Source organism: Marmota marmota, unplaced genomic scaffold, assembly GCF_001458135.2.
Source record: "Marmota marmota marmota unplaced genomic scaffold, marMar, whole genome shotgun sequence".
Lineage (NCBI taxonomy): Eukaryota > Metazoa > Chordata > Mammalia > Rodentia > Sciuridae > Marmota > Marmota marmota.
In genome coordinates this window covers 10,759,816-10,781,767 of record NW_025999982.1, presented here as the reverse complement: position 1 = coordinate 10,781,767, position 21,952 = coordinate 10,759,816, and the positions used below count along the sequence as shown (strand labels likewise).

The following is a 21,952-nucleotide window of genomic DNA, read 5'->3' as shown; positions in this document are numbered from 1 at the left end:
ATGAATGGCTATCATGTTAAAGAGTGCATGAAAGAACTTTTCCATCATTACAGAAAGTTCTATTATATGGCATGACTAAATGATTTTAAAATGTATCTAATAACATAGCAAAAAATTATATGTATATATATTTTTTGTTATATAAGATATATATTTTTGTTATATAAAATATATATTTATTATATAAATTATATATATTTTTGTTTTGTATATATAACAAAACTGACATGGTTAAGTTTTTAAAATCACTATGATAAGGGTACATTTTAGCAAACCTCTCTCAGTAGATGAAGTAGATAAAAACTAGTAAGGGGCTGGGGTATAGCTCAGTTGGCTGAGTGCTTGCCTTGCATGCACAAGGCCGTGGGTTCAGTCCCCAGAACGGGGGAAAAAAATTAGTAAGATACATAGAATATGTTAACAATTCAATTAACTAATTAACTAGGTCTGTTAAATGAAACATACAGCATCCTATATCCAACAGCTAAGGAACACATTTTTCTTTCCCTTATGTTTTTTTAGTTTTGCAGTACTGAGGATTGAACTGAAGGGTGTTCTATCACTGAGCTACAGCCCTGGCTATCCAGTTTTTGTTTGTTTGAGACAAGGTCTTGATAAATTGCAGAGATTGGTCTCCAATTTGGGATTCTCCTGCCTCAGCTTCCCTATTAGCTAGAATTACAAGTGGGTACCACTGCTCCTGGCTCCACATTTTTCTTAATCATACATGGAACACTTATAAAATCTGGCCATCTATTAGGCCATAAAAGAAGTTTCAATAAATTGCAAAGGTTCAGAATCACAAAAATCATATTCTCTAGCCACAACAGAATGAAGGTAGAACTCTAAAATTTTCAAATATACTTTTAAAAAACTAACAAATCAAAGAAAAAATAATTATAAAAATTAGAAAATTCTTGGAACTAAGCAATAATTAAAAATATTGTATAATGGAAACATGGAAGCTGGGTATGGTGGCACATGCCTGTTATTTCAGCGACTTGGGAGATTGAGGCAGGAAAATTGAAAGTTCTAGGCAAGTCTCAGTAACTTAGCCAGGCCTAAGCAAATTAGCATGACCTTGTCTCAAAATAAAAAAATAAAAAGGCTGGGGATGTGACTCAGTGGTTAAATATCTCTGGATTCAATCCTCGGTACCAAAACAAAAAACAAAAAAACAACCTCAAATAAATAAAATAAACAAACATATGGAACACCCCAAATATCTATCAACAGCAGAAAAAATAAATAGATTCAGACAATGGAATATGACTCAGCAATACAAAAGAACAAACTAATGATATAACTGATGATCTGATAATTCTTACAATTACATGTGTGCAAGAAATCAGGTACAACAGAATACATCCTCTATGATTCCATTTGTATGATATGCAAATACAGACCAAAAAAATCTATGATGATAAGCCAGGCACAGTGGCACATCCCAGTGACTCCTGAGGCTGAGGCAGGAGGATTGCAAGTTTAAGGCCTGTCTCAGAAGAAAAAATAAAAAAGGCTAGGGATGTGGTTCAGCAGTTGAGCACCGATTGGGTTCAATCCCTGCTACCAAAAAAAAAAAAAAAAAAAATCTATGGTGATAAATGGAAGTAAAGGGAAAAAGAATGGTATCTTTTAGGGAGTGATATTGACTATTAAAAAAGGTACACAGAGGGTGAAGCCTTCTGGGATGTTGAAGATGTTCTGTACTTGGGGGAATGTGGTTGTACGTGGGCTAGGAATTCAGTAAGCCTTATAGTTGGTATTTGTACATTTTACTGAATACTAGTTATATTCCAATAAAAAAATCTTTTTAAAAAATCCATGCGGTGAAGCAAAAACAATATATATTTTTAAGGACTGAAAACTAAATATATAACTTTAAATTAGAAAAACAAAACAAATTCATAGAAAGTTGAAGGAACCAAGAGCAAAAATTAATGAAGCTACAACCCACACTTTTGTACCCTTTCCTAGGAAACTGCTGAACCTAGAAATTATTTCTTCATGTCTACATATTCCTGTCCCATGATCCTCTCCTTTCCCTCTCTTGCCACCCCAAATAAATCATTCGAATCTCCAGTTTCCTCTCCCTAGCTCCTCACTCTGGCTGTAGAAACTGGAGAAGCAGTCAAGGGCATCACAGAATTCTGTGGGAAGGCACTTTCTGGGATGGTGCAGATAGCAGAGTGGGGAGACAGGCCAGCAGCGTGGTGACAGGACCAGTATGGAAACTGTTGGACTTGGATCTTCCATAAAAATTTCTTTCCCCGCCTCTTCTTCCTCCTCTTCCTCCTGAGGAACAGAAGGATTTCAAGGGTCCATGGGCTCCCTTCTTGACTCTAGTCTTCTCTTGTTTCCTATTCCCCCACTCTTTCCCCTTGCTCTTACCCCCTCTTCTTCTAGTTCCTCCTCATCTTCCTGCTCCAAGAGCAACCTGTCAAGCTGCTGGAGCTGGAAAAGGTGAAACTGGCGCTGTAGCTCCTCTGAGGTGCTCAGGCTCCGTAACATCTGCTGGGGGAGGCGGTTGGGAAAGCAGAGGCCAATCTGCTCCAGCACAGCCCCCTCCAGCCAGGTGGAACCCAAGCTCAGAAGACGGTCTGCCATGTAGTGCCTGCAGCACACACAACATAATCCAGGCCTAAGTGTAGGTGCCAGCACAGTACAGGCCCAGCTTCCCCCTCCAGAAGGCAGGTCCTTCTGTTGCAGCCTGCTCGAGTCACAGGCCCTACTGCTCTTCCTTTCCACCCGCTTTCCATCAATGTATGAACATCTTTATAACTTAACTCTCCTCTCCACTGCCACCTCCTTCTCCTCCCCTCTAAAACTTAACTCTTTCTCCTCTAGAATCTAAGCCTCCCATCCCCTCCCTCTCCAGACCTGCACTCACTGATAGAAATGCTCAAAAGTAGTGGCCAGCTCCAAGCCAGAAAGGACCATGATGGGTTCCAGGTGTTGCTGAAGCTGCCCCAGCATTTCTACTCCAGGGGATCCACCAAACAGGTTACCCTGGATCTGTTGGTCAAGGTGCCTAGCAAACTGCTCACTCATCTGGGAACAATGGAAAAGGCACTGGGCAAACCATGAATGTGGCAGCAAAGGAGAATATGGAGTGAAAGGAGGTGAAAGAACAGAGTAGAAGGAAACGAACACAAGTTTATGGCTCTGTGGCCTGGGAGGCTGGCAAACTCACGTGAGCAGCAGTGAGAAAGGACTGCTGCAATAGGGCACCAGAGAAACCGCTGCGCAGAGCCAGGGTGAAGGCTGCCCGGGACCCAAACAGCTCGGAACCTGCTCTCTGCAAGTGCTCATAGAGTTTGCAGTAACGAGGCACAAAGTCTGGGGCCCTCCAGGCTGCAGCCAAGAATCTGCTGACCTGAGGAGACAGAGCACGAAATGACATAAGAGGCGCAGCCTGCACCCCCCCAGACTTCAGCTTGCTTCTGCCCACCTGCTCCTGCACTACACTCAACCAGCACTGGGTTATGTTCCTCAGGCTGCTGCTTGGAAGAACTGGTGAGGGCGCAGGGCTCCGATCCCGAACTTTGCTGTTTTTGCTGACTGTGGAGACAGAGGGCAGAAGAAGGGGTTTCACCTCAGCCTCTGGGTGAGCGCAGGGGTCTTGGATACTGATTCTCCTGGAAAGGGCAGTAGTTCCCAGGGGGCTAGAAAATCAGAGAAGGAAGGAACCAAGATTTTCAGTTCAGCTGGCTACCGATGGGACTCACAGGGCCGTGTCAATGGTTCAGGAGAAGGTCCAGGAGGAGGCTCCGCATGCACCAGCAAGTGGCAAAGGCGACGAACTCGAGATGCAAATGATGCTGCTCGACTTATGGGGATTTGAGAGTTCTCTCTCTGCTCTAAGTACTGATCCAGCAGCCATCCCAGAGAGCTCACACCTTCGGCATCTGAAAGGGCAGGAAGAGGCCGATTTGGGAAATGAGCGGATAGGTAGTTCAGGGAGAAGGAGAAATTGTACAAAAAGGTTTTGGGGGCAGAACTCTAGTCCACCCCTCAGCAAGGCTTGCTCCAGCAGGCTGGAAGTAGGGTTGAGAGGAAGATTCAAATATCAGAATCTCAGGGAGCAGTCTCCAGAATTGGAAGGAGAAAGGAACAAGGGGGTGACAGGCCTTTGGGGACAAACATAGGAATCAAGAGAATCAAGAATATTGACTCAGGTGATTCCTGGGGATAATTATAAGGAGCTGGTTAGCAGGGCCAGGTATTGGGATGGTTACCAGGCAAGGTGATGTTCTGCACTAGGGGGCTGACCAGGGCCTCCCAGCAGGTCTTGCCCAGTGCTTGGGCGGCCTCATCATCAGGGAGGAAGCGATCAGCAAAATTCTGTTCGTGACGCAAAACCCTGTTCAGTCTGGGAACAAATAGTGGAGTTAAGACTAAAGACACTGCTATTCTGGAGATTGAGGCAGGAGGACCGCAAATTCAAGGTCAGCCTGGTGAATTTAGCAAGATCCTGCCTCAAAATAAAAACTAAGAGGCTGGGGTTGTGGCTCAACGAAAGAGCACTTGCCTAGCACAGGCGAGGCCCTAGGTTTGATCCTCAGCAGTACATAAAAATAAATAAAATAAAGGTATTGAGTCCAACTACAACTAAAAATAAATATTAAAAAAAAACCCCAAAACTAAAACGGGGATGCAGCTCAGTAGCAGAGTGCCCCAGTACCAAAAACAAATACAAAAACAAAACAAAACAAGGATTAAAGACACAGGTTTGCCTGAGGCCTACACTCAAATGCAAATTAACACCCAATCTTCCCAAGCTTAGTCCTTTCCCCAGTTCTGCCCTATCAGCACATACTTCTTGCTCATGTCCACTTGTCTCCTCATGTCCTGACTAGTTTTACTTCTCAGACTCCCATGGAAACCTATCTTCTGCCACCTACTTCTTACAGTTTCCTTAACCATCTTCCCTCCTTATACCCCACCCACCTGGGACAGAGCTGGAGAAGGCGCTTGCGGTCCTCTGCTATGTCCCGGCTCCAGGCTTGTGCCCGAATTGTGTAGAAAAGACATGTACGGCGACACAGCTGCTCCCGGAACAGTGGCCAGAAAGTGGGCTTAGGGCCCAGGACCTCCACACCCCGAACCCGGGTGTCGATGCCGCCCTGTATGCAAGTAGACTCATCTGTCACATAAATCACCTGAGCCACTACGTATTACCAAAGTCAGGCCTTATGCCATGAGTTCCACAGAGCTGCTGAGGATACCTCCATACCTCTGGAACTTAACAATTTGCTGGGTCATCTCCCAAGCAGACCAAAGAGAAACCTTGGCTAAAGCCTTGACCTTTAAATGTTAGGGAACCCAGTCCCTAAAGGGACCCTGTGTTACTTCCTGATCTTCCGCCCCATTCTCTTCCCAGCCCCACCTGCTGGCAGCGCTTTATTCGGATCTGGATGATGGGCCAGAAGCGGTTCAGATTCTCCAGGAGGGTTACCCGGCTGGCAGAGGGCATCACATTTACCTGGCAGGGCAAAAGAGACCAAGAGAGATAGTTGTCACCTAAAGAAGCAGGGCTGGAAGGACTGCTGACAGCAACCAAGGTGGTTATGGTATGTGCCCTTCACTGAGCCTAGGGAGCCACACAGTTACAAATCCCTAATTCTATTCTTGTTGCTTACAACGTGAGGCCTTTCCAGAAAGGAGGAGGTCATTCCCCAGGGACTGCATCCTTCCCATAGGCCATGGGATAAATAGAAAAATGGGGAGTAAAGTAAGGTGAAGGGGGGCACATGCATCCTCACCATATTGAGCTCCGTGCTGATGCAACTGGTACTATCACCCCCAAATACCACCACCCTGGCTGGCATGTAACTTGAGTCCTCACTGGCCACCAGCAAAGTCAGCTGCCTGAGAGAGGAGAAAGGGGTCAATCAAATCTATTTCACTCTACTACTTCTTTCTCGGGCTCCTGCTCCTTTGCTGGCTCCTAACATATCTTTCTTCCCCAGACCCTCTGCTCTTGCCTTTATACTTCCCCAAAGTGACTTCATTTAAACTCACGGCTTCAATAAAAATTAATTCAAAAATGACTCCAGATTCACATCTCTAACCCAGTCTGCTCCTGAGTGTTCATGCTGTATACTTAAAACATTTCCATGCCATGTCCCACAGGTACTTCAAATCAGCAAGCTCAAGTAGAACAATCATCTATCCATGTAAACCTGCCCCCTTTCTATTGCTCTCTCCTGTGAAATAAATGGGCCATTTACTGTATCCTCAAACTAGAACACAGACCACTGTCACTATGGACATCTCACTTTCATGGCTTCTACCATCCAATCAAGAGTGAGTGGGGCGGGGTGGGGTGGGGTGGGGTAGGAGTTGTGGCTCAGAGGTAGAGCATGTGTGAGGCATTGGGTTCGATCCTCAGCATCACATGAAATAAAATAAAGATGTTGTGTCCACCTATAACTAAATATTAAAAAAAAAAGAGTAAGTCCAGTAGACCCCTGATTCATCACCTCCTCTCTATTCCAAGTCCTTCTGCCTAATTGAACACATCAAGCACTCCTTAACTAGACCACTGAAGAAACCTTTCAACTCCTTTTTCCTGGCCTCTAACCCAAACTCCCATAATTGCCTAAATGAGTTTTCTAAATAAAAAGTTTAGTTTTGTCTGTTCTTAAAATTCTTCAATGCCCCCACCAAGTTTCAGAGCAAAATTCAAATAACTTTAATTCACAAATCTTTCTCATCTGCCTAAGCCTACTCTCCTGGCTTCATATTCTGTCACTATGATAACATACACACTTCATTTCAGGCAAACACAATTACTTAAAGTTCCCCAACACAGCGCTGTTTCTTACTTCCATTTTACACACATGTTGTCCCTCTGCCTGCGACATCCACTGCCCCTTCTTTATCTAGCTAATTTCAACTTCAGGGCTCGGTGTAGCTCAGATGATAGAGCTCTTGCCTAGCATAAGCAAAGCCTTTAGTTTGATTCCCAGCACCACAAAAAACAACAACCCCTCCTCAAACCAAAAAACAAAAACCCAACCAAATAAAACACTCAATTTTAAATCTCAGTTCAGTCAATCCCTCCTTCTAGAAGGAAGCCCCTTGACCCTTCCATCAGCCTCAGGATTCAAGGCACATATAAAGCATGATGTTTTTTGTTCTTTTAGCCTTTTTTTTTTTTTCTTTTTAAAGATGGGGTCTTACTATGTTGTCCAGGCTGGCCTTGAACTCCTGGGCTCTAACAATCCTATCACCTCAGTTCCACAAGCAGCTGGGATGTTAGGCTTGCCACCTGCCCAGCCCATGTTTTTTCTTTACTGTACACTCTACTTTTTTTGTGTGTGTATGGTACTGGGAAATAAACCCAGGGCCTTGTGCATGTGAGGCAAGCACTCTACCAGCTGAGCTATATCCCCAGCTCTGATTTTCTAACCTGACTCCCCAGCTAGACTGTGAGTTCCCTGATACAACCATATCTTATTGTCCTTGTATCCCCAGACCCTTGTACAGTGCCATGTACAGATGCTTGGCATTAAACAAATGACTCCAGCAAGAGTAGATAAATCAGTTACTGATATCCCTCAACTCTAGTCACAGGAAGGTGACATCTATAACTGTTGGGGTATAGTAGGTTACAATGCTTAGCAAGCAAGAAGTGTCTATACACAGAACCAAGGTAGTCAGTCTGTCTTTTCACTGCTACTCATCTGTCATATAAATCATCTAAGCCACTATGTATTACCAAAGTCAGGCCTTATGCCATGAGTTCCACAGAGCTGCTGAGGATACCTCCATACCTCTGGAACTTAACAGTTTGCTGGGTCATCTCCCAAGCAGACCAAAGAGAAACCTTGGCTGAAGCCTTGACCTTTAAATGTATGTATGGCCCTCAGGGATGGGAGTTATATGTAGAATTCTATGTGGATGCTCTGGAATATATATATATAAGGGTCTATCAAAATATCTGTATGCATGAACATGCACGCAAATGGGTGTGTTCATACCTAATAAGAACACCACGGTGCATGTGCAAAGTGATGTAGTGGGAGCCAGTGCTGCCATTGGACTCCCAGTAGGTCTTGGGGTTGCGGTCCATCAGCTTACTGGCCCGGTGTGGATTGGAGGACACCTCCACCTTCTCCCAGCACTTGTCTTCCTTCACTTCCACACTGGAGCCTGGGGACCAGTGGTAAGGGGTAGAAGCCACACCTGGTTAGTTGACACAGAAATAAGGAAAGGGAGCAGGAAGGGAAGGAAAGAGTAAATGTTGGGTGGGAGTCAGGAGAATGCAGAGGGAGGCACTAACCCTGGCAGAGATGCCTGAGGAACACATCAAAGAAGGGAATATTGATGGGTTGGTGGGTTCGTCTGTGGTCTTCAATTTGACCCAACACCATCTGTAGTGAGAATATCACAGAGGGAGGGAGACAGAAAGTAAAGAACATTAGAGAAACATGTATAGAGAAAGAGTCAAGGAGCAACAGAATACCCAACCCCTTTCTCCCTACATTTTGATAGGACCATGTGGGGTAAAGGTTAGGGAACAAGTACTCCAGATTTGCTGCCACTTCTGCCACACAGGGATCCCAGAGAAGCACACATGGAGTGCCTTTCCCTTGCTCTGGCTTACCTTCTCTCAGCTCTATATGCATAAGCCCTTCCTCACCTGAATGCAGCCAGCCAAGATGCTGGAGGTGAGGTTGCTATAGAGCTGGGCGTACTTCTCACACTCTGTCACCAGGTCCCGCAGCTCAGAGGCCAACAGCAGTTGAGCTGAGTGCTTGTCTAGAGCTTTGGAGAGGGCCTCTTTTGCTCCCAGGCAGCAGAGAACTACAGCATAGTCCTTATGCATCGAAGCCAGGCGATGCAGGAAGCAGGTTAGCTCCTGAACAATCTGACCCAAAAGCCAATGGATTAGTTTTTAGGAAATGAAGATCAGGGCAAGTAAGGATTGAGGGCTGGGTCCAGTAAATTAAGAGTGATGGCTAACATTTTGGAGAAACCTGAAATCCCAGAGAAAGGACAGGGCCAAGGACAGAACAGAACACTGGGGTGATGGGCCTCCAGAGTGAGCTGGCAATGGCAGAGCTTGGGCAGTTTCCCAGGTTTATTCCTGCCAGGACCCAGCTATCCCAAGAACCAACTATGGTGCCTGAGCCTCACTCCACATACACAAACCCTGACAAGTGAACAGCAAGGGCTATTTGGATGGGTGAATATGAGCTTTTCCAAAACCAAGAATCTAGAATCCAGGTGCAGCCACAAGGTTAATACTCTAAAGATGCCAGTTCCAAAGACCCTTCAATGCTATTAGCCTTCCTCTCCCCAACACCATCCCAGGGCCTGCAGACATGGTCAGAATGGATCTGCTATGCCTTGAGCCTCAAGAGGTGAGTGGTACCCCAGATGTTGCCTTTCTCTTCCCCACTCCTTCCAAGGCTCTGGTACCTCAGAATCACTGCTGGGTCCACTCAAGCAGTTGAGGCAGGGCTCCAAGACCTCATGCCAGGGGAGGGCCATTGCTTCAGGGTAATCCAACAGGCGGGTCATGACCCTGTGAGGGGATGGAAACAAGTGAAGTCTCTGCAGTCTCTCTCATCCCTGCAGTGCATGGGTGCCTGGACAGACTTCTCACCTCAGCACTGTCAGGAGCACAGTCTTGTTGGGCCCAGGGGCATCCAGAGTTCGCAGCAACAGGAGGAAGGGCTGGGTCTCCTGCTGAAGGCGCTTGAGGAGGGGCCTCACAGCGCCCCCTGGGCTGCCCTCATGGCACAACATATGCTCCAAGTCCAGGAGTAGTTCTGCAGATGGGCCCCCCGCTAGGGATCGAATCAATAGCTCAGGGGACCCATCCTGGCCCTGGGCACTGGGGGTTTCCAATGCTGTAGTCAAAACATGCCAGATGGGGGAAAATGTTTATGAAGAGGAGTCTTATAAGTTCATCAAACTGAGATACAGGAAGGTACAGAAAATCACCTCCAAATTTTCTTCCCATATCAAGGATGTCTACAGCTTTTACCAAACTAAGAAAGATTTGGTTTTTTTCTGTTCCCAAATACAGACATATCTACATCTAAAAATAAATCTAGTATAGCAAAACATTGTCAAGTTAAACACAGTTTTAATCTCATGGACATTAAGCAATAATCATGTAATGATTATGAATAGTTAATATTGTCTAGCCACAATGTCTAGCATGATGGCTTTAGGTTTATAGACTAATAGATATATAGTGCTTATTTTGATATCTGCCCATACTTCTGGGTTTTCACCTGTTTTTTTTTTCAATTTTTTTTTTTTTTTGGTGTAGTTGGACACAATACTTTTATTTTATTTATTTATTTATTTTTGTGTGCTGCTGAGGATCAAACCCAGCGCCTTGCACATGCTAGGCGAGTGCTCTACCTCTGAGACACAACCCCAGCCCTCACCTGATTTTTAAACATAAGTTTTTTGTACCACCAATATTTCATGTTTCTAGTCACAAATTTTCCATACCGTAAATTGCAATTCCTCTACAGAAGCTTTCCTACATGCCATTTCAATACATTTTCTACTTTCCAATAAGATAGACCAAACCTAGACAAAACTGGCTAGATTCCCTGTCTGTTTAAAGCCATTCACAGAAGGCAATTTCTTTGCACTTATTCTAGAATATCCTACCCTTGGTCAGGAAGTTCTACTGAAGCACCAAAACCCTCACTCATTTCCTGAAGATAGCTCAGATCATTCTAGTAAGAACTGGTTTGTAAATCTTAGCTTTTCTGGCCATTGGCTGGCACTGTATGATTCCTCAGCAGAACAACTTCCCTCCACAATGGTACCTGTATGCTCAGGACTACCCGGTGGCTCAGAGTAGCGATTGAGAAGCATCATGAGGATGGTGCGTGTGGTAGGCATGGGTTCTACTCCTGGTGCTACCCCTGAATGCCTGAACAAGGTGTCTCTCAGCTCTCGGGTTATGATCTGGTCCCCCAGAGTGTGGTGGTTACACAAAAGCATGTTGAGCAGAAGCAGGCCATTTCTCACTGCAGAGGAACACCTGAAAGAGGGAGGTGACCCAGAAAGAAATTGATAGTAAATGAAACTGAAGCAGCAAAGCAAGTGCAGAGGGCCCTGCAGTTGAGGGGGCTCTTATCCCTCTGAGGCAGGACTTTTGGCACCCTGACCTGAGGCTATTCCTCTCAGTCCCATGAATGAAGAGCAGGGTCTCTCTGCTTTCTCTGGGAATCTCCCTACCCCAACAACTTAGTGTCTCTCATAAGGACATTCAGGGAGGGCCACCATCACTTAATTCGGAGGTGATAATGTAAGAGGAATTTCTATGGAGCGCACAAGCCTGGGACAGAGTAGTGGGGTTTGAGACTTAACAGAAATCTGAAGTTTGGAGGGTAATGTTCTCACCCCTCAGTGTTCAGCATCAGGATCACAGCTGCAGGGACAGTAAGCAGTAGGCTCTCAGAGCCTGGGCGTGTGGCTGAATCAATGCTGGCAAAGATCTCTCTGGTCATCTGGGCATCAAACAAAGGCTGAATGGAATCTCGACCAGCAACAAAAGTGGGGATCTCTGAGGAGCTAGAAACAGCCAGCATCTTCAGCACCTGCAAGGGGGATGTGGAAGCAGAGTTAGGAGTGGACAAAGTCACTATAAAGCAATGGGAAGATAGGGGTCAGCATTCTAGATCTCAAACTTTGGGGTAGCTGAACTATTTGCAAATAGGTAGTGTAGGAGGTGAAAATGGAAGATGTAGTAATAGAATATCAAATGCTAAGGAGGAAGGGAGGAGAAAGGGAAGGAGGAATAAAAAAGAAAACAAACCAAACAATCTAATATCTGATGGTAATATCAGACCACCATTTCTCTCTGCCTCTATACTCTCAGCTCCAAGGCTACAAGAGTGGTCTGGTCACCCACTCCTGAATCACCCCACTCAGGATGGTACCTTTTCACCCTTTCGCAGCCTCACCTGTCTTCAGAGGCTTTCCTTGAATTCCTCTTCCATTTCAAGTGACCACTCCTTCCTTTGCAAAACCTCTCTTCCCTGAGTCCTGTGACTTCACAGCCTCCTGGTTTTTCTACTCTTTGTTGTTCTTTTGTCTGGTCCTCAAGCACTGAAGTTCCTTGACCCCTTTCTCTTTTTGTGTTCCCTCCCTAAACAACTTCATCTACTCATTACCATCTATATACCTTCCAAACCTATGTCCCCTGGCCTTAGCCAGTATCCAGCCCTTCTTGACAATGCTACTTGGTTATCTTACCAGCAGAGTAGTTGGAATTATAGGAAAAGAAAAATATAGCATGAAAACTTATTTGCTGGTACTACAGAAAAAAATTAATTTTAAATGAGCACTACATCATCAAAGTACAGAACCTCTCTGCTGGTAAAAGTACTGACTCTCTAGAAACAACCCACTAAGGATGGACAAAGCTAGAACTAATTCTCAAGAGGACCCATGTAAGGCCTGAGTCCACCAAGCCACCTGGTAATGAGGTCATCTCCCTTTGATTACCCCACTCTGACCCAATTAGATAAATTCTATAGACCTCAAATTATAAACAAGATGATGAGATTTTATTATGGGCAAGAGTTTTAATTTAAATGTAAATGTTGTATTTTGGCCATGAAATTTGAGAGGATCAAAGAATTCTTTGAACACATGTGGCCAACTCTATGAATGCCTGGCAGCTGTTGGAAGAAGAAGAAATTCGTTGATCCCATAAAGGAAAGAGCCTCCTGCCCTCTCCCAGACAGCATGCTCTAAGAGGACATGTCCTCCCATCCATGCTGTTCTCATTATACTATTAGAATCCATTCTCAGAACTGCTCTGGTTGAAGTCTACCTGTCCCCCAAAGAAACCATCAGGCTATACAGAGCCCACACTTCCCAACCCACCCTACCAGCCAACACTTCTGTCTTGAGTAGTCAGGAAGTCAATCTTTTGTAAGATACCCTGAACAAGGACTTCCCTTTCCTATTCTCTGCAGCTGGTGGGGTGGGCAGAGTTTGTTTCCCAAATCTGGTGAGGGAATATTTTCTGGGTAAGAGTATCACTCAGATAAAAGGGTAAAAAAATCCTTTTAGTTTAATTGTCCCATTTAAAATGTTAGCCTTTAACCAGACATTCAACACAACTAAAAACTCAACTCCTGAACTTCTCCTTCCCCTTACCTCCTTTTCTTGCAACATTCTTTAAATTGGTAAGCAGCCACTTTATGTACTCTGCTGTTCAATTTTAAGCCTGAGCATCATTCTTTTTTAAAATTTTCTCCACATTTTGTTTTGGTGCATTATAGTTGTACATAATAGTGGGATTTGTGGTTACATATTAGTACACACACACAATACAATTTGGTCACTGTCCCTCCCCAGCACTTCCTTCTCCCACCCCCTGGTCCCTTTTTTCTATTCTAATTGATCTCCCTTTGCTTTTCATGAGCTCACTCCCCACCTTTCTCTTTCTTTTTCTTCTCTAGCTTTCATAAATGAGAGAAAACATGAGCCTTGACCTTGAGAGTTTGGCTTATTTCACTTAACATATGGTCTCAAGTTCCATCCATTTTCCTGCAAATGACATAATTTCATTTTTCTTTATGGCTGAGTAAAATTCCATTGTGTACATTTTCTTCATCCACTCATTCAATAATGGACACTTAGGCTGGTTCCATAGTTTGGCTATTGTGAATTGTGCTACTATAAACATGGATATGCATGTATCACTACAGTATACTGATTTTAATTCTTTAGAATACCAAGGAGTGGTATAGGTGGGTTCATATGGTAGTTCCATGCCTAGTCTTTTGAGGAACCTCTATTCTGATTTCCATGGTGGTTATACTAATTTACAATCTCACCAACAGTGTAAACATGTTCCTTTTTCTCCACATCCTCTCCAGAAAAGACTTTTGTTTTATTCTTGATGACTGATATGAGATGAAATCTCAGTGTGGTTTTAATTTGCATTTCTTTAATTGCTAATGATATTGATGAACATTTTTTTCATGTATTTGTTGGCCATTTATATTTCTTCTTTTGAGAAGTATCTGTTTAATTCATTTGTCCATTTTTTTTTGTATTAATTTTTTTTAGTTTTTAATATATTCTAGATATAAATCTTCTGCCAAAAGAGTAGCTAGCAAAGATTTTCTCCTTTTGTAGGTTCTCTGTTCAAATTCATAATTGTTTTCCTTTGCTGCACAGAAGCTTTTTAATTTGATGCCATTCCATTAATTAATTCTTGGCATTATTTCCCAAGCTTTAGGAGTCATGTGCCTATAACCTGAGCATCAGGTTATAAAAACTGCCTTCCCCTTTTCTTCAAACATGCAATCTCCAAGACTGTCCTGATTGCAATCTTAAATCCATGTGTGTGTTTTCTTTCATTCTAATGTCTACACCTTAAATACCTCCAATGTCAGAAGTTCCCCAATCTGCCTGTCCTGCCCATTGCTCTTTCCCACAGGGCCCAGTGCACTCACCGCCAGCCCTGCCTGTTGTACCAAGACAGAAGTCTTATATTCTTGCATGCAAACCAGCACAGCGTAGATGCCACCCTCTCTGGCAAAGAGTGGGCGCCACTCATGCTTGGTCATGAGCAGGTAAAGGAGGCGGAGAGCCAGCACCACCACCATCTTCTCTCCCACCTGATTGGTCAGCAACTCCACCAGCGTCTTCACTAGCTTCTCTCTGAGAAAAGACGAGACACTGGGGCTCCCCATCCCAAGGAATCTTTCCTGACTTTCACCATCTGACTCCCTGCCCAACCCCATCCATTAAGATCCTGCCTGTCCCCCTCCCAAACCTGTTCTCCTTGCCCTCCCCATCACTACTTCCTTCCCTCTGCAGACTACCTCTGGTAGAGAGCAAAATGGCTACAAACTGGCCCAGCTTTCCAAATGAATCTACAGATTCAATATAATTCTATCAAAATGCCTTAAAAATTAAAAAAAAAATTATAGGTAGATTCAGACAGAGCAAGAGAAAATATGTAATAATAATCAAGAAATGTTTGGAAGGACTATAGATGTAGCTCAATGGTAGAGCATTTGTCTAGAATTCTTGAGGCCCTGGCTTTGATTCCCAGCACCTCAAAAATACAAAAAGAAATGTTTGGAAAAAAAAATAATGATAGAGGGGTTGGGGTTGTGGCTCAGAGGTAGAGTATTTGCATAGCATGTATGAGGCACTGGGTTCAATTTTGTGCACTGCATATAAATAAATGAATAAAGGTCCATCAACATCTGAAAAAAAATTAAATAAATGATAGACTGTCTAAAGTTATCCAAATATAACTAGAAAGACATACTAATTAAAACTCTATGGGCTAGGGATATAGCTCAGTTGGTAGAGTGCTTACCTCACATGCACAAGGTCCTGGGTTCTAATCCTTAGCACCATATTAAAAAAAAACAATCTGCCCTCACGGAGAAATCAGCAACACTCTGAAGGCAATAAATGAAGAAACAAACAAACAAACTCACTCACTCTAAAACAGGGTAGCCAAACAGATCAATAGATGACAAGAGAGATAACAGTGACATCTCAGCCAAGTGAGGACAGAATGGAATACTTGAAGTATTTTGAAAACTGGAATGGAATACTTGAAGTTTTGAAAACTGATACTGGGCTGAGGATGTAGCTCCATGGTAAGAGAATGTGTGCTAAATATACATGAGACCCTAGGTTCAATCTCCAACACAAAACAATACCCGAAAACAAAAAATGTGAGGTTGATACACTTGAACTTGAATTGAAGTTCTACTTCACACCATTTATTAAAAAAAAAACTGCAAATGGATTTTAAAATGAATGTAAAAAACAAAAATCATAGATCATTTTAGAAAATATTTTTCTAGGAAAAAAAAAGAAAATATTTTTCTAGGGCTGGAGTTGTGGCTCAGTGGCAGAGCACTTGCCTAGCATGTGTGAGACACTGGGTTCAATCCTTAGCACTGCACAAAAATAAACAAATAAAATAAAGGCATGTTATCCATTTAAAAAAATATACTAAAAACCATTCAATTGTACAGCTTAAATGCTTGAAGCTATGGCATGTAAATAATATCTCAATAAAATTGTTAAAGAAAAAAGAAGATCTTTTTCTAATCCTGGAATAGGACAGACCTTTCCTAATGGACTCAAAATCTAGAAGACACACAAAAAAGTTGAAAAATACAGCAGCAAAAACGCCTAAAACTTCATCATAATGAAAGATACTATAAGTAAAATTAAGAGGTAAACAACATGAGCTGGGGAAAAGGTTCAGTGGAAATGCTGATGTGCAATGAAAAGAAGTGGTGCCCCCAGAGTCTCTAGTCCTCAGTGAAGGTTACAAAAGGCAAAAAACAGGTACTGACACCTTTGACAGTGACAGATGCAGATGAGAAGGTGGCCTGGGAACTATGGAGAAAAGAATACAAATAGAGAATTTCTGGGGAAGAAAGCAAATAAATGTACTGGGGAAGTTGTTTTGATCTACATTTTCTCAAGAGGGCTTATGATGAATCAAATATACTTTGCTTCTGTAGCCAGGATTTATTATTAACTACTTAATGTACATAGTTAATATATATGGGTAGATTAAAAACATAAGAATATTAAATATTTATTGCCAAAATATTAATACTTATTGTCTTGTATAAAGGGATTTTAGATGATTTTTATATTTCTAATTTTCTAATTTTTTTTACAGAGAGCATGTATCCTTTTATAACCACAAAAATAAAACTAATGAGATTTTTTTTAAAGACATAATATTTGAAACATAAATAACAGAAGTTTAATATCCAGAATGCCTATAAATCCTTAAGAATAAGGCAGTGATCCAATTAAAAACTGAGCAAAGGACAAGATAAAATTTTTATAGAAGAAACATAACAAATGCATGCAAATATGCCTAACTTTATCAGAAATGAAAATTAAAACAGACACCATTTAAAATTTTCACTGATTTAATCTACTGTTTTTGAGAATGATATCCCATTATTGATGGAGGTAAATAAAAAAGAGATCCACTAGAAAACTGTACTTGAATTTGGCTGTGACAATATCAGAGTTCTATGCAGCAACGAAAATAAGGAGTGGTTCCATGTGAACTGACACGAAAACCCTTAGAAATATACTAAATTGGGGTAGAGAAACAGGCAGTCACAGAAACAACCTCTGGAGACAAAATAACCTAGGTTTGAATCCTAGCTCTGCTATCTGCAGAACTCTAAGCTAAAGTGGTTTAAATTCTCTAAGCCTGTTTTTTCACCCAAATAGTAATACTATGTTAATAATAATGATGGAATAATAATACTATCAATGTTCCTTGATATTATGTAGATTTAATGAGAATGTTTGTAAAATTCTAGCACAAAAGTGCTTCGAGAATATATTAACAACCCACCTCCTGCTTATATATTAAAAACACAAACTCAGAAAATGTTCTATTTCAACTTCAATAGTAAGTACAATTTTTATGTTTTTATGCATCAATTAAAAATAAGTTTAATATGAATTTTTTAAATACTACCAAAAAGCCAGGTGTGGTGGCACATGCCTGTAATCCCAGTGATTAGGGAGGCTTAGGCAGAAGGATCATAAGTTTTTAGGCCAGCCTCAGCAATTTAGCAAGATTCTCTCTTAAAAAGGGATAGGGATGAGGGGCTGGGATTATGGCTCAGAGGGAGAGTGCTTGCCTCGCATACGTGAGGCACCGAGTTCGATCCTCAGCACCACATTAAAATAAAATAAAGATATTGTATCCACCTATAGTTAAAAAAATAAATATTAAAAGAAAAGGGACAGGGATAAAGCTCAGTAGTAAAGTGCCCTAGGTTCAATCCCCAGCATCACAAAAACGAATAATAAATAGAAAATAATAATATAGTAATAAATACTACGCCAAATGCTTTATTTCCAAGTACATAATTGCTAGTGTAAAACTGTAGATGGTCTGACTGATATACCAGCCTGATAACAGTGGTAAAAAGGACTCAGGCTTTTCATTTTGTTTATATTCTTTAGATCTTTGTAAATGATAATGTATTTGTGTATTATTATTTGTAATTAAGAAGCAGGGAAAAAGCCAGGCACAGTGGTGCCTACCTGTAATCCCACTAGCTTGGGAGATAGAGGCAGGAGGATCATGAGTTCAAAGCCAGCCTCAGCAAATGCAAGGCACTAAGCAACTCAGTGAGACACTGTCTCTAATAAAATACAAAATAAGGCTAGGGATGTAGCTCAGTGGTCCACTGCCCCTGAGTTCAATCCCCAGTACCTGCCCCTCCCCTCAAAAAAGAAGCAAAAAAACCTTTAAAAATGAAAAAAAAAAAAAAAAAAAGCGGAGATAGAAGAAAAACATTTTTTAAGAGATTCCTTTATTTTTTTTTAAATGGGCCTTTACTTTGTTCATTTATTTATATGTGGTGTTGAGAATCAAACCCAGTGCCTCACACATGCCAGGCAAGTGCTCTACCACTGAGCCACAACCCCAGCTCCAAGAAAAAACATTTTTTAAAGAAAAAAAATCTTGGGCTGGGGCTGTGGCTCAGTGGTAGAGTGCTTGCCTCCCATGTGAGATACTGGGTTCTATTCTCAGCACTGCATATAAATAAATGATTAAAATAAAGATCCATCAACAACTAGAAAACTATTTAAAAAAAAAAAAAGAAAGAAAGAAAACAATCTCAAGCTCTACAGCCAAAGGACCTAGCTCTGCTATCTATAGAACTCTTGAGCTAAAGTTACTTAAATTCTATTAAGCTTATTTTCTCACCCAAACAATAATATTGATATTAATAAATAACGATAGAATAATAATACTATCAATGCTTCCTTGCTGTTAGGCAGAGTTAATGAAATAATCCATATAAAATCCTAGCACAGAAATGCTCTGAGATTATTTTAACCCCCCTCCTGCTCAGCTACTCCTCAGGCTGACCCTTTCTTCACCCTCAGCCTTTCTAATTCTTGATTACTTCTTCCCTCCACCATCAGCCTCGCTGCCCACAGGTTCAACCCAGACCTCTTCCCTCTGTAACATGCTAACCTCAATGATCTGTCAGGACGGACCAGAGGGTGGTCCCGCTCTGTGACCTCTTCCAAAGCCTGAGAGAGGGCAGAGAGCCCTGAAAGCTGCAGGTTTGTGTCCAAGCTGGATATCTGCACAGTGGCCACGACTGCTGCCACATGCTGATCCAGGGAGCTGCGCGGACCAGGACCCCGCAAGGCTCTAGCCATTTCTGAAATTGGTGGGAGAAAGGCAAGTGGCTAAAAGAACTGTGGCACCTCCTCCACACTGGAAGACTTTAAAGGTCAAGCCCAGTTATCCTACTGACATTTAAATATGTTATTCATTACTATAGCTTGCATTTGGAACATTTCCAATTCTGTGTGAAAGATCTAATCAAATACGGAAGATGGAAATACCCTGAGAAATGGACTCTCCTTTTCCAGAGATACTGAAGAAAAGGAGTAGTAGTTGGCCAGGTACAATCAAGTTCAAAGGGAAGATGATGGATGCAAGCCATTTTTCCCTCCAAAAAAGGACCTCACTCCATGGCTTTTCCTTCACCCTCACAACCCACCTCTGGGCCCATGACAGGATTTGTTCCAATGTCTTTGCCCTCCCCTCCCAGAACCTGACTCACCACTGGCTGCCTCCTTCATCTCAGGGGACAGAACCATCCCCTCAGTCACCAGAAGCTGGTTAAACAGCTGTGAATCACTCTGGGCCATGGGAGGCTCAGTCTTTGCCTTGGCAGGCTGTGACTCTGCCTTAGGGGGCTCAGTCTTTGCTTTAGGGGATTCAGTCTCTTCCTCTGAGAAGCTGGCCTCTGACTTGGACTCCTCTTCTGGATCTGAGGTACAGCAGTGACTTTGTGAAGATAAGCTGCTTAGTTCATCAGGTAGCAGCCCATATTTGGTATAGATTTGGGAGTTGAGCAAGTCCCGGAGGGTGCTGCCCTCAAACCGATTACTGAGAACCTGCAGAAGACCCTCAGCCATCTCCACAGGCACAGAGATCTCACCTAGAGCCTTTTCACCCAGGGTCTGTCAATACAAAGAATATAAATTTCAGGGACAAGCAGACACAAAGGTTCTGGGGATAGAAATAGATCACTCCCACCATAATTTCATCCTTTCTACATACTAGAAAGCACATGTCTCCCCCAACCAACAAGACCCCTATACTCTCTAACTCCAGTCTCCCCTTAAGTGGTATCCATAGATAAAACTTCCTTTAGTTTCCACCTCTAATCCCATTACTACTACTCTTAATCCCTTAATGTCCATCTCCCACCATATCTCAGGCCTAAAATACCTCATCTAGTTTCTCCTGAAGATTCTGGAAAATTGGCTGCTGCTCACATATGTCCAACTTTTTGATGAAGAAAAGCAATTCCCACCACTCAGCTTGAGTCAGGTATCCCAATTCCTCATTCTTCTGAGGCTCAGTCTGGAGATACGGCAAGCAGTAGAGGCCATCCACAGGCTTCCAGTCCCAGGAAGGAAATGCTAAGGACACAAAGATAGGGCTATCAGCACCTAGTAGAAATAACAGCTGATTTCTGAACCTGGGGAAGCTTCCAGTCAGAAGTGGTTTCATATGAGACACAACTCCTCTGTTCAGAGACAGGCTACCCACATCCTCTCTTAGGCTCACCTGTGCCCAATACAGTAGCCCCTGCCCCCTTCTCCACAGCTGCCGAAGCTGAATCCCCAGTAGCTTCCTCAGCGCCCAATATCTCCAGCATGTGCCAGTGCACCCAGTAGGTGCGGCCTGTCGACTGCCAGAAGACCTGGCATGAAGGAAGAACAGAAAGGGCTCAGTGCTCTGAGCTCTGAGCTCTAAAAGCTTGAGAGAACATGCCCAAGTCCAGATCTGGATCATACCCTCAGATACACACCTGTCTAGGCTTGGAAGAACCTCCATATAGCTAAAGGATTTCTTCCCCTATCAGGAATGGACCCTGCCTCTCTTCCTAACCTTGATGGTCTCTGTTCTCACATTCTTTCCTAGCCTCTTCCACTAGTGGAAGTGATAATATTATCTCCATGTATCACTTCTGCTTCCTGGTTATGAGCCTGTCCATGACCTCATAGCCCACTCACACCCACCAAGTTTTCTCAGCTCTTCAAATGACACCCCTTCATTTGCTGATGCTCTCTTACCATTCCAATTCCCCTGGAGGTTTTCACCTTGGGTGGCATACCAAAGCCTCCTACCTGGAAGTTCCAGTTTATGCCCCACCCAGAAGAGACCCCCAACAGTGTCCCATCACTGTGAGTCCCTTACCTGCACAGGAGGCACACCACTGTTGCTCTGCCGGAACTCGCCTTCATCCCCAGCACTGATCTCCTCGTAATCATCCAGCATCCGCACTCTCATCCCTGGCTGCAGTGTCTGCTGCACATACTCGCCATAGCCACTACGGCTAGAGAATTCGGAGCGCTGGCGAAAGGCCCACCCTTGCCTTCTGGGGATGGTGACAATGGTGGGGAGTAAAAGGGGTGGTCCTGAAATGCAGGGTTGAAAGATGGACCGAGGTGGCCGGGGTGGTAACGTGCCCTGTTCACTGACGTTCCGGGCCCAGCCCATGCTCCGCACCAGTTCTGAAATGAGGTTGCCCACAGCCATGCTGAACTCCAGCTCCCTTTGTCCCCGGTTTTTCTCCCTCATGGTGCTTGGGGAACTTTGGTCTCCAGCTCCTGGCTCTGGACTGTTATTCAGTTGATCCAGCAAGGAAGTGACACATAGGTAGCGCTTCACCAAGGAGAAGAGCAGCTTTCCTGGGATCTAGGACACAATCTCAGGTATAGGTTCATCTCTTCCTGGCTTTGGCCTCTTCCCTTGCCCCTTAATATCCTCCCCCACAGAAAATTGCAAAGGTCTCATTCCTAGGTCTATAGCTCTTTGATTTGGGTAAGAAACATACAGGGAGGTCTTAAAATACTTGGGTTCTAATTTTTAAAATTCTCA

At 43.2% G+C, this 21,952-nt stretch overlaps 1 protein-coding gene across 1 annotated transcript in view; it reads right to left on the bottom strand.

Moving 5' to 3' along the window:
• Cul9 (cullin 9) overlaps positions 1 to 21,952 on the bottom strand; it is a 35,886-nt gene that overhangs the window by 10,682 nt on the left and 3,252 nt on the right. Inside the window, exons 4-26 of the mRNA XM_015487764.2 lie at positions 21,269 to 21,769; positions 20,636 to 20,771; positions 20,294 to 20,487; positions 19,620 to 20,022; positions 19,019 to 19,211; positions 14,463 to 14,670; positions 11,389 to 11,585; positions 10,809 to 11,026; positions 9,620 to 9,866; positions 9,433 to 9,538; positions 8,651 to 8,878; positions 8,291 to 8,381; positions 7,989 to 8,160; positions 5,766 to 5,871; positions 5,390 to 5,485; positions 4,951 to 5,126; positions 4,239 to 4,372; positions 3,729 to 3,908; positions 3,452 to 3,561; positions 3,194 to 3,376; positions 2,891 to 3,051; positions 2,392 to 2,614; positions 2,106 to 2,295 (exon numbers count right to left, since the gene is read on the bottom strand). Coding sequence (XP_015343250.1) covers positions 2,106 to 2,295; positions 2,392 to 2,614; positions 2,891 to 3,051; positions 3,194 to 3,376; positions 3,452 to 3,561; positions 3,729 to 3,908; positions 4,239 to 4,372; positions 4,951 to 5,126; positions 5,390 to 5,485; positions 5,766 to 5,871; positions 7,989 to 8,160; positions 8,291 to 8,381; positions 8,651 to 8,878; positions 9,433 to 9,538; positions 9,620 to 9,866; positions 10,809 to 11,026; positions 11,389 to 11,585; positions 14,463 to 14,670; positions 19,019 to 19,211; positions 19,620 to 20,022; positions 20,294 to 20,487; positions 20,636 to 20,771; positions 21,269 to 21,769 — 4,453 coding nt within the window. The remainder of the gene's footprint in view (positions 1 to 2,105; positions 2,296 to 2,391; positions 2,615 to 2,890; positions 3,052 to 3,193; positions 3,377 to 3,451; positions 3,562 to 3,728; positions 3,909 to 4,238; positions 4,373 to 4,950; positions 5,127 to 5,389; positions 5,486 to 5,765; positions 5,872 to 7,988; positions 8,161 to 8,290; positions 8,382 to 8,650; positions 8,879 to 9,432; positions 9,539 to 9,619; positions 9,867 to 10,808; positions 11,027 to 11,388; positions 11,586 to 14,462; positions 14,671 to 19,018; positions 19,212 to 19,619; positions 20,023 to 20,293; positions 20,488 to 20,635; positions 20,772 to 21,268; positions 21,770 to 21,952) is intronic.